This window comes from Rhamphochromis longiceps, linkage group LG23 (assembly GCF_057381845.1).
Source record: "Rhamphochromis longiceps isolate RC_006_pf linkage group LG23, R_longiceps_female_GT1.1, whole genome shotgun sequence".
Classification (NCBI taxonomy): Eukaryota; Metazoa; Chordata; class Actinopteri; order Cichliformes; family Cichlidae; genus Rhamphochromis; species Rhamphochromis longiceps.
Window position 1 is genome coordinate 36,172,003 of NC_140578.1, and position 18,426 is coordinate 36,190,428.

General features: G+C 40.8%; 1 protein-coding gene across 1 annotated transcript; it reads right to left on the reverse strand.

Moving 5' to 3' along the window:
• Window positions 1–3,175: 3,175 nt before the first annotated feature.
• On the reverse strand, window positions 3,176–4,740 carry LOC146642500 (uncharacterized). The gene is made up of 2 exons (XM_085398024.1): window positions 3,953–4,740; window positions 3,176–3,233 (listed from the first exon to the last, which is right to left on the reverse strand). Exons 1-2 carry the CDS (start codon window positions 4,738–4,740, stop codon window positions 3,176–3,178), a joined length of 846 nt encoding a protein of 281 aa, XP_085254150.1.
• Between the last annotated feature and the right edge of the window lie 13,686 nt (window positions 4,741–18,426).

Genomic DNA, 18,426 nt, shown 5'->3' on the forward strand with positions numbered 1-18,426 from the left:
TTAGGGTAACACATCATTGGATGATAACAAACCCACACATTATATGTTCTCCAGCTATTCCCGTCACCCGAGCATTTAATTACCTCACACAAATCGAATGTGAACGCTGTCGTGGATCCATTAACATACCCAAACTCGACTCCGCCACTGGCTTTGAGACACCCATCATCCCCACCTGAACCAACCGCACGCTTGACTTTTTTCGACGATTTGATCGGTTCGGGCTCTGGAGCGGATAAACCTCTGTGTCTGGGCAATTCACCTGTCTGCCAAAAAACAAAGAAACACGTTATAACACTTATTAACCCCAACACCCCCGTTATTCTCCAATTTTCCCACAATTTCATGATGACTGTTCCCAGGCTCGTTTACTTTTACTCTGTACTAAAAAGATAAAGTTACAAAAAGAAGAGTATAAAGTTATGAGTATAAAAATATGCGAGTATCATACAAAACTATTACGATTCCTTTAAACTATCAAATACTTTAGACTAGAGCCCTAGCCTATTTAAGAGCCTGGAATGGATTCCTCCTTGGCGTGTGACGCTCCTCTTCTTTCTTCGCCTCACTCAGGTTAGACTACTGAGGAGGACCGTGGCACAGGGGGAGAGAGGATTATTCTGCCTCTATGTTCCCCCCTGCGTCGATGGGGTGGAGGCTAGCTCCAGCAAGCTCTCGTCCGCGACTGCACACTGAGACCAATGGAACCAGGTCTCCCCTTTCCCCTTCAGACGGACAGCACTGGTGGTTCGGGCAGTTACTTCGAAGGGTCCGGTCCACCTCGGGTCTCTCCACTTTCGCTTAATGACCTTCAGCCACACCGCCTTGGCATCGGGGATGGACCTGTCCTCCGCTTTCACCCCTTCTCCAACCTGTTGTGTGAAACTAGACACAAGAGCTTTTAATTCTTTCCAACATTCAATATGTTTTCTGTTACTTTTTACACTTTCTTCCGCCGGAACTGTTGTCCAAGGACCTGGAAACTGTCGTCCTGTCAACAGCTCATATGGTGTGAAACCTGTGGATTGATTATTATCCCCCATATGTGAATGAAAAAATGTCCCTCAGAGACTCATGCAATGGGAGACAGAAAAATGCATTCGCTAGATCAATACATGTAAACCACTTATTATCATCAATGCAATTGGCAGGGCCGCTACCCAATTTAGCCCCGTGTGAGCAGAAATCTTAGCAATTTTATTCTTCAGGTTTAGATTCATTCTTTCTACCTTTCCCTGCGACTGGGGGTGATATACCGTGCCAAATCTATGTTGCAACCCCAGCTTCTGTTCTACCTCTGCCAAATCTTTGTTTTTGAAATGAGTCCCATTGTCGGACCTAATCCGCTTAGGAAAACCATGCCGGGGGATGTAATGATTGATTAAACACTTAATCACACTTTTTGCATCCTCCCTCTTGGTAGGCCATGCCTCAGGCCAGCCCGTCAAACCATCTACACTTACCAGTAGATATCGAACTCCTCCTGGGCCTGGATCAATCATGTCAGTGAAGTCAATGACAATCTCTTCACCTGGTCTTTCTGGAATGGGGAACTTACCTGCCTCTGGTTTAATCACTGGCTTCGGATTGTGCCTCCCACAGATCAGACACGTCCTAGCCTTCTCCTTGATCATATCCTTCAAAAAGGGATGCCACCAATGGCACAGATGTCTCCCCATCTGGGCGACACCTACATGTCCAAGGCCGTGCGCTTTGGCAATCTTCTGTTTTGCCAAGTTGGCTGTCAACACTGGTCGACCGTCAGGTCCTCGCCAGAGACCTCCTTCTTCCCAGGCTCCTCGACTCTTCCAGATCCCCTTCTCTTCTGGGGCGGCCTCCCCTTTGGGCCTTCCTGGCTTCCTCTAGCATGTTAACTCCTAATTCTTCTTCCACTGTTATTTGTACCATCTGTCGTGATGCTTTATAACCCGCTGCCTCTTTTGCAGCTCGATCGGCTTCCTGATTTCCTCTGGCCATCAGGCCGGTCCCTGAGGAGTGGCCTTTGCATTTTATGATGCTCACCTCCTCTGGATCTCCCAAGGCCTGCTCAAGTTCCTCCATTTCCTTTTTGTGGCAGATTGGTGCGTTATCTGCTGTCCTGAATCCTGCTCTTCTCCATTGGGCCAGCTCCACATGAGCCGCTCCAAAGGCATAAGCTGAGTCCGTGTAAATGTTGACTCTTTTTCCTTTTGCAAGTCTCAAAGCTCGACTTAGAGCAATTACTTCTGCTCTTTGGGCTGACTGCTGCCCTTCAAGTCTTCCAGCCTCCTTCACTTCAAATGCAGCCCCTTTTCTGCAAACTACCGCGTAGCCTGCTTTTAATCCTTCATCATCCCTGTAGCAGCATCCATCCGTTAACCAATCTTCAGCTCCTGTCAAAGGTTCTGCTTTCAAGTCTTCTCTTATCTTCTCGTCCACTTCAGCTCTCTTTGCGCAGTCATGAGGTTCTCCTCCTGACTCCATTAAATCTGCCATGTTAATTCCTTCATGTGTGAAGGTCAAGTTAGGAGCGTCTAAAACTTTACACACTCTCTGTTGTGTAAGAGGTGTCATGGTGAAGGCTTGTGAGTTAACATATGCCACCACACTGTGGGTGGTCAGCACCTTCAACGGATGGTCCCTCACTATATGTGCTGTCTTTTGTATAATTTTTGACACCCCAATGGCATGCTGAGTGCATCTCGGGTGCCTTGTCTCTAATGGATTCAGCCTGATGCTGACGTACATAAGTACATCTCTTCCTCCCCCTTTTTTCTGAAACAACACCCCATTAGCTATCCCGTGTGTTTCAGAAACATCAAGATAGTAGGGTTGTTCATAATTAGGGATAGCAAGATCAGCCGATCTGGATAAGTCCTGTTTTAATGCAATAAACGCCGACTCAGTGGCCGATGTCCATGGCAGTTCAGCCTTAAGATTTCTGACACCTGCCGTTTTTACCAAATCCCTCAACAGGGCTGTTTTGCCTGCATAATTTGGAATGAAGTGCCGGCTGTATCCTGTTAACCCCAAGAATGAGAGCAACTCCTTAACCGTACGCGGTCTTGGATGTGTCAAAATCTGATCACGATGAGTGTTTAGCAGACCCACTGATTTGTGAGCAATGACACGGCCCAGAAATGTTACTTCTGGTCGGACCAACTGCAACTTTTCTTTACTGACCTTGAAACCGCACTCAGCGAGTCTCTTCAGTATGGTAAGTGAAGCTGCCGTGCATGCCGAAGCAGACGGAGCTGCAATGAGCAAATCATCAACATATTGCACTAGTGAACACCCCTCTGGGAGATGGCATGGCGATAAAGCTTCTTTCAACACTTGGTTGAAAATGCCAGGGGAAAGTGCAAACCCTTGTGGCAACCTTGTGTATCTGTACTGTTGTCCCCCATATGTGAATGAAAAAATGTCCCTCAGAGACTCATGCAATGGGAGACAGAAAAATGCATTCGCTAGATCAATACATGTAAACCACTTCTGGTCTGGTGTTAATGCCGTCAATGCTGTGTATGGATTTGGGACTGGCACCGTGTCAGTACGTAAAATGGCATTGATGGCTCTTAAATCATGTGCCATTCTGTACTTTCCTGTCCCATGCTTCTCTACTGGCAAAATAGGAGTATTCCAGTAGGATTGAGAGGACTCAAGCACCCCTACTTTCAATAGCCCCTCAATGGTTTCTGCAATTCCCTCCTCAGCTTCTCTCTTTTGCCTATACTGTGGTTTCCAAATTGGCGTTTCAGACTTCAGCTGGAATAAAACGGGCGAACACGTTGCCTGGCCCACATCCGTAGGCCCTGCTGACCACAAGGTGTCAGGAAGAGTCGCAAGTGCGGCAACTGCATCCGCATGGTCTGTTCTTTCTCTCCCATGGATTCTTGAGATTTGTTCATGCTCCAACATCACTGTGTCCTCTGATTGACAAGTGATACGATAAATTTTGCATTTTGGCGAGTACCAAACGTCTGGAATCTGAGTAGCTTGCCAGCCAGGTTCCTCGAGGGCTCTCTTGACCATCGTCCCCAGCTCCTTCGCCTGATGACTCTCATGGACCGCCAATGTTATATGGGGCACTGAATCAGGTCCCATTTTGAACCAAGGCCGTTGTTCGTCGGTTAATTTTACCGCTGCCGCGACGCCCTCCGGACCGACATAGATGTTTTGAGAACACACATTCCAAGTCTGGCCTTCAAGGTCAGACTGGAACAGGTCCCTGTAAATTTCATCATCATTTCTATCATAATAGAGGGTGACATGGAACGGATCCCTGGGGAGAGAGAAGACTGCCAAGGCCATAATCCAAGGTTTCCACAACTGATATTGTCTTAGTATGCCTTCTTCCACCATACGACCCCAATAGATGTCAGCGGTCGTTTGTTCACAGTCTTTCAGCAAGTACTGGTTCTTTGAAAATGTCCCCAGGCACGGAAACTCTTTTCCTCCTGGAAGTGTAACTGTTAGTCCATCAGCTGAACACATGATGGTGGCCCCCAGTTTAATGAGCAGATCCCTGCCCATCAAGTTCACAGGCACATGGGGAGACACCACATAGCTGTGCTTCAATGTCTGTTTTCCCAGCACCGTCAGGGCTGGATTGGTTGTCGGCAGCGTCATTGGTACCCCAGAGAACCCCACAACACTGACCACATGGTTGGAAAGTGTGGCACTGTTTGGTTTTTGTTTCAGTGTTGAATAGGTAGCCCCAGTGTCCACAAGGAAGGTCATTTCATCTCCTTCCACACTCATTGACAACAAAGTGCAACAACTTAAGCAGATAACAAGAATGATACAGCACCTCAATAAACAGTCAGTGTGCATTAATATTTGCTCAGAGTAACACAGATGTAATTAAAAGATTATTCTGTCAACAGATTCCACAATGGTAAATGATTAATCAATGATAACTGATTATGAGAATACAAAATAAAATATCTCCTGATCACACGGTACTAGCGCACGCAGGCTTTCAATTAAAATCAGTTAAACAGCGATAAAAAGAAACACAAAAATGTCAAGAAGCCGTTGTATTATTAACTGCAATAGCCGGTCGCATGACAGCCACGGGAAGCCGACGGGTAAAGAGATCGGTTGTTATCGGATTACGTCGTTGAAGAGAAATTGTTCAAGCCATGTTTCCGAAGTAACAAAGACGCGACGGATGGCCTGGATTGCAGCCATTCAAAGACCAAATATAACGTCCCAGAACACTCCAGCTCACAGGTTAGTCTGCTCCAAGCATTTACACGAAGGTCAGTGTTTTTTAGTAGTTAATACGTCATTTTCATAACATAATTAGTAGGGATGGGTATTGATAAGATTTTAACGATTCCGATTCCATTTTCGATTCTGTTTAACGATTCGATTCCTTATCGATTCTCTTATCGATTCTCTTATCGATTCTTTTTTTTTAAAAAAGGAGAACACTAAAGTCGATTAGCTTAGAACTGTGTTTTATATCTTCTCTTTGAACAAGATAGAAATTTAGGAGTAACATGGCCTTACAAACCCAACAGTGAGATCTTAAGAGATCCAGCCTACGGCTCTTCAATGGGGTGTCACAGGGTCCCCAGGAAAAAAAATGTATATGTAAAATAATAAAATAAATATTCTTCTGTAGCAATAACAAAGTTTAACATAAATTATTCTGTAGCAATTACACAAGAATATCCAGTAATGTCCTGCCTACAATTAAACACATTCACTTACCAAAGTGAAATCGGGGGCATCTGCTGTGGCAAATGGGTGCAAACCTTTGACCACAAACTTAGTCACTGCTCGGTGACATTCGTCTATCCTGGCCTGAAAGGAGACGCTAACGGTAGACTGCAGCGAGAACTGCCAGCATCTGAGCCAGCCAGACTCTGTCTGTCTCATCATGGTCACTAAATGCAACGCACAGTAATAGCAGGTTTTGTAATAAGGTAAATCGCGCTAACATAATATGCAATGCTAATTGATTAGTTACCTGCAGTATTAACGGGAGAGGACGTGGAAACGCTACCGCTGCTGCTGGGTTGAGCGTCGCTAGTCCGGAGCGGATCAAAAACACGACATTCGTTGAAAGCAATCGCGTGTTTTTTGAGCAAATGCTTTTGCATGTTCGTAGTGTTTCCTCCCTCTGATGAAATCTCTACTTTGCAAGTATTGCACGTTGCCCTGTTGTCATCCTTTATCATAAAGTGTAACCAAACTTTTGAGCGTTTGTGCCGCTCAGGCGCCGTGTTTCCTACTGGGTAAAAGACGCTACTCAACGTGATGACGTCATTCGGGGCGACTGGAATCGATAAGGGAATCGTTTTTAAAAGTGGCAAACGATTCCAAGGAATTGAAACAGTGGGAACCGGTTCTCAACAAGAACCGGTTTTCGATACCCATCCCTAATAATTAGTGATATAGGTTACAAGCAAGTCTGGCGCTGAACAGAAATTGTCGCGCTATGCTCCTTTATTTATTGTGCATAAATAGTGAATTGTCCTGACACAATATTGCGTTTCGCTTCTGTTATTGTGGTACATTGACAAAAACATATACTTTTATTCACAGGATAAAACAGGTTTTTTGTATCACTAATTGCCCAGTGCGATTACAGACTGCGGTAAAGTGAGCCGTCATTTGTGAGCCGCGGTCAAGCCAGCCGCCTCCTATCCGCGCGGTGATTACAGCATACAATATTGTTGTCACTGCTACATTTCTGTAACGCTACCAGAAATTATTTCCACTACTAATTAATTACCGTTGAGCTCAAAGGTCCTATTAATAAACGGTTAAGGAATGTGTATTTATGACGACAATTTGTGAGACTGGTAAACTTATGATACGTACGATGGTCTTTCGTTCTACACGGTGCATTTCAAGGTCCTGCACCCATCCGTCGGTAAACTGTACCTGGGCTTGTTGCAGTGACCTGAAGTTACTAAACTTCATGAGTGTATGCACTCACTCCAAGAACCGTATAATTATAAATATGCATATAAATATGCTAAGATGAGATAGCTGACTTCATCTAACTAGCAAATGTTGTCCAGGCTACGTTGGTGATACAGTTTTTTTTAATGTGTATGATATTTTTGTCATGCGATTTTAAAGCTGGTCCTACAACCGCATCCAAGAATAACATGCAGCTTATCTCAGAACTGTCGGTGAAAATTATTCTTGGAGCTAGGTTTAATTGAGCTGCATTTTAAAGAGGTGCAATTTCACAATTTGTGTATATTTTCTAAGTTCACTATTTTGTCATGTGTTGAGAAAAACACAGATTTTAAAATTACATGGTCTAATATTTACATTTAGCATAACTGCAACATTATTTTTTCGTTTTTTTTTTTTTTAAAGACTCGAAAGGACTTGAAATTCAAAGTTTCAGACTTGTGACTTGACTCGGACTTTTACACCAGTGACTTGAGACTCGACTCTGACTTGCCTGACATTACTTGAGACTTGACTTGAGACTTGAGGATAAAGACTTGAGACTTACTTGAGACTTGCAAAACAATGACTTGGTCCCACCTCTGTATTCTGTTTTAGCTAGCTGAAAGGTATTGTTTGCGGGCAAATACCACAGCCTTGAAAAAAGCTTGCATGTGAATTTTCAGTCAAACTTTTGGTCAAATACACCTAAAACAATGTCTAGAATGTGAAATGTTGGTATAATGGTGCTACTTGAAGCATGAAAACGATCGCCCATAAAAAAAAAAAAACCAAGCAAACAGCAGTAGCAGACGTCCTGACTGGGTTCTACGTTAGCATAGATCCATCCAGAGTTTTGTGCACACGGTTTAGGTAAAAATGAAAAAGGTTGAGGTTTTACATTTAGTTCAGTATTACCTGTTGCCTGTGTCTTTGTCTTTTGGGAAAATACTTTACACAAGTAATGGCTCAAAGAGGATTCCTTTTTTTTTTTTTACTGTGCTGCAATTGTTTACTGGGTTATTTGTGCCATTAATTAGTGTCAACTAATTTTTATTCAATCTCCGCACAGGATATGCTTGTGAAGATGGAATATGGGGGAGAGCAGAAGTGCGTTGAAGTTCCACAAAGGGATGAATGAAGGACATGCATATTGTATTGAAGAAATAAGTGATGAGAATGCTGTTATTTGCATTTACTATGTCAGACCTTTTGATAAACAAAATTCTAATGAAAGTGAGAACATGTACACTGTTACATCTTTCAGAAAATGTTTTGAAATTGTGGTGCACAGTTCAGAATAGATGTTTTTCAAAAACCATTGCATCTTTTTAGTAAATGTTTATTTCCAAAAGAAATTTCTAGAAGTTCAGAACAGTAAAATTCCCGCTTTTTAGAATGAATTAGAAGATAACTCTTACGTAGTTAAACTAAAATACTCTTTGAGAGTTAATATATAAACTCTTAACACCAAGTGTTAAATTATCAACTCCAGACAGATTTGGTGTTTAACACTAAATCAGAGTTAACGTACCAACTCTCCAAAAAGAGGTAAATTAACACTCTCTGGTGTGGACCCATATACACACTTTAATAGTGTTGAAATCAAATCTGACAGTGTTAATTTGGACATGCTGGATTTGCTGTGTAGAGGATTTAAAAGTAGAATGGGAGGCAGAGCCTTCAGTTTTCAGGCCCTTCTTATATGGAACCAGCTTCCAGTTTGGATTCAGAAAACAGACACCATCTCCACTTTTAAGATTAGGCTTCAAACTTTCCTTTTTGCTAAACCATATAGTTAGGGCTGGATCAGATGACCCTGAATCCTCCTTTAGTAATGCAGCAATAGGTGTAGGCTGCTGGGGGATTCCCATGATGCATTAAGTGCTTTTTCTTCAGTCACCTTGCTCACTCACTATGTATTTATACACCTCTCTGCATTGAATCATTACTTATTATTAATCTCTGGCTCTCTTACACACCATGTCTTTTGTCCTGTCTTCCTCCCCTCACCCCAACCAGTCACGGCAGATGTTTTTTCTATTATTTCTATTATTGTAGGGTCTACCTTACAATATAAATTGCCCTGAGGTGACTGTTGTTGTGATTTGGCGCTGTATGAATAAAATTGAATTGAACTGAATGGTATTCTAAACCTCTTAGAACTGCTAGTCCCACAATAACAGCAGCAATGGTAAAGAAGTGATTTCTTGAAGAAGTTAACTTGTTAATTTTTGTCTAATTTTAAAGTAAAATTTAACAAAATAAGAATTTAAAATGAAGTTTTATGTGTTTTTTATTGGTTTAAAAAAGATTATTATTTTATTATAATTGTACAGTTTAAATATAAGAATTTAATTATAAACAAGGCGTAAAACGAACAACACAGCAGCTAAAACGTTTTAATAATTTAATTATTGTAGAAGAAAAACTTAATGGAAAATGTAAAAATGTGTAAAAATGTAATTTTGGATGAAGAATGGTGTTAAAAAAAAAGGCAGAGAACTCACTGTGAAACAGGTCATTGCATTGCATGCATTTAAAAACAGACCTCACAGTTGACTACAACAAATTAGGTGACCGACTTTAGTAAAGTAATTACTGTAAGAGTACAACAGTGAAAGTTGAACCACATCTGCCTCTCCTCACTGGACCTGCAGCGTCTCGTCAACTTTTCACACTGCTCTGCCTCAATCTCTAGCCCTTCACCTCCTCAGCTATGCTCTTCAGGCCTGAAACCTGTCAGATTCAGCTGCTCTGCTCTTTATTTGCTCAGATCATCACACAGTTCTCCGCTCTGCCCCGCTCTGCCCCAACTCAACATCCTATCTGCCACACGTTCAGCCTCTTGGTAGTTCTAGAGATAAACTTACAAGTACACTGGAAAACAAGCATACCTGCTAAACAGAAATAAAATTCTACATTTTCTCTCACCACAACTGAAGTAAACTTCTCTGTATTTGGTGTGTGTGTATTTGTATTTGGTCTTTATGTCTGACGTCATTAGCCGTTTCCGGGTCCAAACTCTGCTTCAGGTCCCAAAGTCAAACGAAGACTGCAGCAGAGTTATGAGAGTTATAAACTGTCTTAATTCTTTCATCTTTAATAAAATGTTCAGTGTTGCTGCTATACCAGGTGTAACAATTAAGTTTAACATCCAGGCATCCATGAAAGCAGCATTTATGAAATTTAAAGAAGTTAGAAGTTAGCAGGGAGTTAGCCCGCTAGTTTCCACCCAAACATGATATACCATATTCTGACTGAGGGATTTCTTAAAAATTAAAATATACAGCTTCTGCCATAAATGAAGACAGAAAACTAAACAGGAGTGATGTTTGTAGGGTTACTGAAGTTGGGCTAGCTGGTATAGGGACAAATACAATCTCATGGCAAGATGCTGTAAAGGGACCAAACTTCAGTCAGGAGAACAACTGAGATAATCCATCCACAACACGAGGTTAGTCATTAATTTACTGCTGCATGGGCTGGGCTGTAGTTACATTGTAAAGTTTTAAAAACTGAGCTTTAAAATGAACAGTGGTAATGAAAACCGAGAGAGGCCAACGGTGATCACTGATTTAATTTTTTAGGGGCTTGTTCAGATTAAGTAGAAAAACAATACAAAGCATTAAAATATGTTAAAAACACAACAGCCTTAGTAAATAAAGAGTAGTTTAGACCAGGAAGCAGGGTTCATACATCATCATTTAAAGACCGGATAGCAAGTGCTTTAGTCAGATAATTGCATTTAAATCATGAATACCACCATGAACTGAATAAGCACTGGTGACAACAGCTGCCAGCTACGCCTGACTGACCTCTAGCTTTATGCCTTACCACTACTCAAATATCAAATGTAACATTTTATATAGCTGGCTGTAAACTTGTAAATTTCATTGTTTATTATTGACATTTTAACATGGGAGTCTCTGGTGATTGACTCACTTTTAGAGCTGGCCCCAGGTGCCCACTAGAGGAACTGCAGGTTTGGGCAACCTACGTTGGCTTCATTTTTCGTTTTGCTCTGCAATCACATGAATCACAGTCACTCTATTCTCTGACATACTTCTCTTGACGTTAACAAGTGGTGGCTTTAAGTTTGCACTCAGGTGAGTCACAGTCAAATGTGAAGGGGTAGGAATTAGAATTAGCACCTCTAAAGCTCCAAGGTTGTCAGCTGGAAAACTGTGGAGTGCCCACTCTAGGTCAGGGATGAGTTGTTGCCCCAAATGGAGGAGGTCCCTCAGCACACCCATGATGTGCTGGAGAGATTATGTCTCTTGGCTGCCCTTGTAACCTGGACTTGTTTAAGTGGCAGAAAAAGAATGGGTAGATGGATGGATTTGGAAGATAATCATTATGACCTTATGGAAGTGCTAATTAAGGTCAGTACTATCTCTTTTTTAGTAAACAACCAAGTGGGCAAATCACCAATTTCAGCAGAACAAAAAAGTTCAGCGGAAACACGAAAGGAAAAGTCAGCAGAAAATTTCACAATTCTGTTTTGGATCCACGTTCTGGGTTTCAATGGGAACCTTAAATGTATGTACTTAATTCAATGCCAATCCATGTAATAGAAACCTCAGCAATCATTTGTATGTTGAACAACAGTTTGAATAAGGTTCAAAGTTTCCAATGGTTGTGCCAACGTCCTGGACAACACTTAATACTCAGTCAAGATAGCAATACAGTTTGCATTTAAATAAAGATAAATGGCACTAAAATCGATTGCATATTTTTAAAAAAATAGTTAATATTAGTTCTTCAATAGATGGTCTCTAATTTACCTTTAGATTGACAGAAGCAACTTCCCCTCGAGCTGCCCACCTCATAACAATTGCTCCATCTGACCATGACCTTTTTTCTTCGCCAGGGACACAGCGTCACTTTCCCAATGATGTTCGCTGGGACAGATAAAAAAGTCATGAATTTTAAATCTCTATCCACATGCCTCATTCATAACTCATCGACCTGAAACAACACACACACACACACACACACACACACACACACACACACACACACACACACACACACACACACACACACACACACACACACACACACACACACACACACACAAAAACAATCCAAAGTCTTCCAAGTGTTGGTGGAGAGGGGCTTAGTTGTGACAACTCAAAGGGCTCAGTGAAAATTCATGTCGGAAAGCAGCATTGAGCAGAGTTCAGCTTCCAGTCATCTTTGCTGGTGAAATGCAGAAAAGACAAACATAGCAGTATATTTTTAGCTTATATTTTCGCAAGCGAGCTAAGAAAGGCTCCTTTTATTCACCGAAATGTTTAAGGACACATCCACAGAAGTAGAGGACAGACAAATATTATATCAGCAGCAAGAAAATTCAGGTTTTTTCTACAACGTAGCACAGCCAACGATAATACTGAGCAGCAAAGTATGTTGTACTGGAGATTGTGTAATTCAGTGTCAGGAACCAAAGAGCAACACTATAATTCATCGATGAACATGTGCCACAGCTTATAAAACCAGTTAAATTGCAATTCTTCAGCAAGCTGGTTGACAAATGGGTATCATTCAAGAGCTCACCCAGAGATGATTGTCCACTTGTCCACTGAGCATGCAGTTTCTTCACCTCGGTGAAGTCCTGATCAGCACTTACTGCTCGCAACTTACTTTTAGCACATACTGCTTAACTTGGCACAACTCTAACAGAGAACAGATTCTCTTTGAACTATGGCACAGGCAGTTAACTTGACAAATGGCAATTTGCAACCATTACTTAATCATTTGCAAGTTTTCTAACCTACTGAAAATCCTATATAGAGAATCCAACAGTGATTCACATAGAAGCAGTAACCCACAGAGCTGCTGCACTTACAAAAGAACACTGCAATTAAGGGTCAAAGGAGGGATTGTCACAACAAAAGTAATGTAATGGACAAGAAACAGAAAAGCTGGTTTTCTCATTGTGAACATGTGGTTTTTAATGCCCTGCTATGGTGGTAGTGGAGTGTAAAGCTAATGGTAGGTGTTCTATCTTTGTATTTATAATCAGTGTTTGCATGATAAGAGCTAGAAGAAGGATCCAAGTACAGACACAGTGAGACGGGGAGGCACAGTTCAGTGGCTTATGAAACTGCAATAGGAGGCAGTTAAATTGTTTTTTTTGTTTTGTTTTTTTAATCAGAGAAGCCAACCAAAGAAAAAATCTGAGGATACTTGGAAAAGGGTAGTATTAATTTTAAATTCAAAGGGAAAAAGCTAAATGTCTTTCATCACTGCAGGTTTCACAGAAAGCTACTTTTTGCCGTACACCATCAAATCCAAGTCTTTTTGCAGTTGCTGAATTCCTGCTCAGCAGGATATGTTGTTGGGGAAGCAAGAAACCTACCACTGGATGTCACAAGATGCTGCTGGGAAATAGTTGGCATTAAGTCACATCTGCCTGATAGGGCAGCTGTTCCAGCTGCACAGGAACACAGAGGGCAAAGAGGTCCCTGAAGTGGACCATGTCAGATTTAACAATGGCAAGATGAGGAACAGCCACTGTGCACGGGGGTGACAGTAATGGAGGACCACTCCAGATTATAAACAGGAGGCAGGAAGCAGCTACAGCTGAACTCCTTTGGAGGTTGTTTCGTAACAGAGGTAGGACTTTATAGGGTGACGAGGAGGCTGGGAGAGAAGGAGCAACCTCCATGAAAGGTAAGAAAACCCAGCATGACAGAACCTCCCTGGGCGATGAACTGAAGGTGATTATTGAAGATGAGGCTACTCTGGAGGAATACTGCAAGGTCAGTAATGAAAACAGAAGAGGTGTAAGCATGGAACCAGCAGCAAAGGTGGGTCTGAAAGAGAGTGCACACTACCCAGTATGGAGGAGCATTTATAGTTTTTCACTCGACTTCAAATACAGGTAAGTAACAGAAAAAGGACTAAAAAAGTATCCGGTAAATGTTAGGAGCTAACAAACAATTTGCAACCCACTAATGATTAGGTTGTGTTTTAGAAGCAAGACTATTTCCAGAAACAACAAGATACAACCTTTATCTGATATGCGGATGATTTGGCTTCAGACTTCTATTTGGGTGTGCCAAGTAGGTGGTAGTAATGTGCGGATCGATACTGAAATATTGATTCCTCCGATACCGGTCATTTATGTTCTAGAATCGATTCTCATATTAAAATATTGATATTTTAGTGATTTAGGGTAAATTTGTAGTTTATCCTTAACAGGAACACAGTGGAAAGAAACTATATCATTCAGATTGTTTACATTGGAAGGAACTACTTCCTCTTTCATAGTCATGTGCAAAATACGGCTGTATAAATGTGTTGCAGCCCCTGACGTGCGCACTCACAACAATGGATGAGCGTAAATGGAGTCATGTGTGGACGTATTTACCTCCACAAAGAGCCGGGACGTGGTTTGCGATACATGTGGAAAGTCAGTGAGGTGTTGTGGCAACACCACTAACCTTGTCAAACACCTCAGAGTAAATCATATCACAGAATATGACGAGCGTATGTTGAGGTAAACTGAAGAGGAGGAGAGGGACAGGGACAGGTGCTGCTGGGGTGAGACAGACAGTCCTTTAGTGCTGCAGGCAGGCAACTTGTACAAATAGTGCACAACTTCAGGTTTTTAATTTCTATATGATGAATTCTGCATTATTAAGCGATAAGAACAAGTAATCTGATGTCCAGTAATCATTCTGACGCTATAATTTGAGATACAATAAAACATACAATAAATAAAATGTTTTTGTACAAAGTCTCGGTATCGGATCAGTATCATCGATACCACCCTGAATTTTACTTGGTATCGGATTGGAAAGGAAATCAGTGGTATCGCACATCACTAGTAGGTGGAAATTCCATGAAAAAGAAAGAATACTTTAATTAGACATAACACCAGTCGACTGGCTAATTAAGGGGAAGCAGCAAAAAAAATTTTACGCAAAATTTGTAGTTGTCTTTTCAGAGAACATCATCTGTGGTAATCTGGAACTTTTTCCTCACATCCACCCAATAAAGCACTTCACTCTTAGACTGCTGGTTTTCTTGTGGTTCCTAGGATATGTAAAAGTGGGAGGCAGAGTCTTCAGCTTTCAGGCCCCTCTTCTGTGGAGCCAGCTCCCAGTTTGAGACAAACACTCTCTTGACTATTAGGATTACACTTAAAACTTTTTAAGCTCAGTTAGGGCTGCATCGGGTCACCCCAAATCAGTTAAATAGGCCTAGGCTGCTCGCCCTCTTACCATGATGAGTGTTTGTTCTTTACTGACCTCCAATGTATTTATACACGACTCTGCATTTAACCATTAGTTACTATTAGGCTTACACCCAAATGGTGGAGGTTTCTTCCTGTTAAAAGTGAGTTCTTCTTTCCCACTGTTGCCAAGGTTTTCCTTATAGGAAATCATTTGGTTGTTGAGATTTTTTAAATATTATTATAAGGTCTTTAAAATATATAATTTCCTTAAAATATAAAGTGCCTTGAGGCGACTGTTGCTGTAATTTGGTGGTATATAAATAAAACAGAATTTTAGCACAGATACTCTCCAAAGAAGATGCATTTACATGTTTGATTTGGCACAGATTTTACACAAGAGGCCCATAAATTGACGCAACTGTCAATTTATCCAGGACTGGGACAGGCACTAGAAGTACAGTATCTTATGACCCCCCAAGGCTAGGTTTATGTCTCCTCCTGGTTTCAAACAAGGACTATTTACCTGTAAGACTAGTGTTAATCACTCCACACGGAGCCATAGTAGATAATAATAACGCAATTCTATGAATTTCTCACCTAGTGATGTCACCAAAAATTAGTTAGTGTTTTTATCTGGTCTCTACCTGTTCTTTCTACCTGCAAACATAAATGACAAAATTGTGAGAGTGGAAGGTGTTAGGGTTAGGATTTCACTGTTTCTTGCTAGGGTCTGAGTTGAAGGTTGAAAAAAATCAGTCGCTGATTGCTTCTGTCTGTGGTTTGGATGACCGGGTCCTCAAAGTATTTTGGGTAAAAGAAGACTTGGGCAGATTTAGCTCCCGTAGCAGAACTGTGACTGATGTTGGGGCTGAAGATCAAAGGTTTGGAAGCAAACTGCTGAGCTCACTTCAATGACAACAGCTGTACAGCTGCAGCTTTCTTGCACTCTATGTAATGCCCAGTCTCCTTTCGCTGAGTCTGTGGAAAAGTACTTCACACTTGTTGACCTCAGTCAGACTATATGGCAATGAAAAGGTTAAGTTCTTCAACAGAGGGGGTGACATCACTGCCTTTTTGCACAGAGCGGAGGCTATTTGGATTTATACACTGGACACACTGGCACCAAAGGGGCTTAATGAGGTCTTTGACATTTGTCCTCTTTTCTAATAATTATAATGTTAGGGAATGTTTGGCTTGGCTATAACCTTTCTCTAATTGAACTGTATGCTCATCTGTCAGTGACCTTATGGGCCACAGTTTCTACAGACAAGTTCATAAATGCTATCATGCCTTTTGGCATAAAGAGTTTCTTTTTTCTCCCCTTCAAAACAAGATTTCTCTGACCCGGAAGGTTCTTGTAACGGTTATGACACAGACCTGATAAGGCCCATTATTACTCCCATTTGCCATTCTTTTGGTTATACAGCAAAATAATCCATAACAAAGACTAAGTGGAGGGAACAGCTAGCCTTTCCAATAGGGACAAACAATGATTTAGTAGATCTTTTAATGCCTTTAGAGACATACCAAGGTAGGTGTCTTAACTTTCAACTTCAGATTTTAACAAATCCATGCCCAGATTTAACTGTTATATAATAATTTTAAAAAAGTAGTGTCGTTAAAGACACAAACAAATACAAATCACTCGAATACAAACAAATCTTACAAGAGCTAGAGAGGAAGGAAAAGTTCCAAAAGGGCTAGAGACCAATGAAATACATCCGTGCTGTCACAAAACAGTGTGCTCAGGACCATATGCAGCTTGCTGCCATGTGTAACGGCCCAAACTGTCACTGTAATCTTATTTATCAAAATGTTGCTGCATCAGTGTCCTCGAGACAAACCCGGGCCCATTTATTTCTTCTGGGCAAATAAAGTTATTCGAGTCTGCACAAAGGATGACAAATTCCCGTGTGTCTCGAATAACAACAATTCACTCGTTTAACACTTCAAGTACAAAAACCCCCCCATGATAGAGTCTGGAACACGGTCCTTATGAAGTCATAATTAAATAACTATTTGTATTTGCTTTTTATATGTGTAAAAAATAAAATTTGAGGACAGAAGGCTTTAAAATTTTCAAGCTGCTTTAATATAAGTGAAAACAGAAAGACAAGTAGGCTAAAATGATACGTCAGCTAACAGATAGCAGCTAAAATGGTTACAAAGTTGCTATTAAGTTGCAACCTTTGCCAAGTTCCTTATTTGTTTCATTTATTCATTGTTTTGGACCACAGATCAGTGATACATTAGTTAAGGGATTCCAGAGGAACAGGTTATTAAGTTAGTATAAAGTCATACAATTTACCATTTATTCCGTCAAGATTTCCTGTGGGGTTTTTAAACGCCACAAAGGTGAACACAAAGATATCTGTTAAATGTGTCTTTAAGTTGATATTAGGTCTAAACATTTGCCATGTTCTTTATTCTTCTTTTTCTTCCCAATAGTTTTTTTAAAAGCTGTTTCATATAACTTTTTAATATGCACAAGATGAGCAGGCACATAAGATACGTAAGCAAACAGATTATAAAATCAGTTTTAAATTGGGATCAAGTTATAACATTTGCCTGACTTTCTTTTTCAACTGGACTTTTTATAATACAATTTTAAACAGTTAAAGTGAAAAGTAGGTTTACCAAAAACATAATCTAATGGATACCAGTCAGTCAGCATTGAATCCAATTTAAGTGTTTACTTCTGGTTTTTTTTTTTGGTTTTTTTCAAACTACATTTATGTGTTTTGTCTGTCGTGTCTGTGTTTTACAGGAACTGTCGGTTAAAAAGCTAAATCAGCTAACAGATACCAGTTGAACAGTTAATTAAGTCAATATTAGGTCGTAACACTTGCCTGGATGCCTGTTTTTTAATTTCTTTATTTTGTCTGCAAGAAATATTAACAGTAACATTAGGTTACAGAGTTAAAGAGTTGTTTTAAGAAAGCAATTGTTGGTCTTTAGACAAGCAGGTGGTCGACTTACCTTTCGAGTGAAAACTGTGGAGACATAGATTTAAAATATCACGACTAAAACCCTTTCTGAACACACACATGCACACACATCCTTGGAGCTGGACCACAGATCAATGATATAATGCAGACTCCCGTGGAAAACAAATCATCATACATACTAAGTCTGCATGTGCAAGAGAAACAATGTGGAATTTATTCATGAGGAACATCACAAAGTGCTCAACAGGGAAACCAAGGACACCACAATTAAAAAGCACAGACACAATTTGGAAATTTCAAGTCAGAGTGTGCCTGTTTTGTTATGTGGGTGGTTGCATGCAGTACAGAGGAGTTGCGTTTGTGTCTGTATCACTGGGCTTGTTACAT

Excerpts from the sequence above, each read along its gene's own strand:
- LOC146642500 (XM_085398024.1), bottom strand. The coding sequence starts at position 4,740 with ATGAGTGTGGAAGGAGATGAAATGACCTTCCTTGTGGACACTGGGGCT. Across the intron at positions 3,234-3,952 it reads ACTCAGATTCCAGACGTTTG|CTCCGTCTGCTTCGGCATGC; the intron begins GTACTCGCCAAA and ends TGCTCATTGCAG.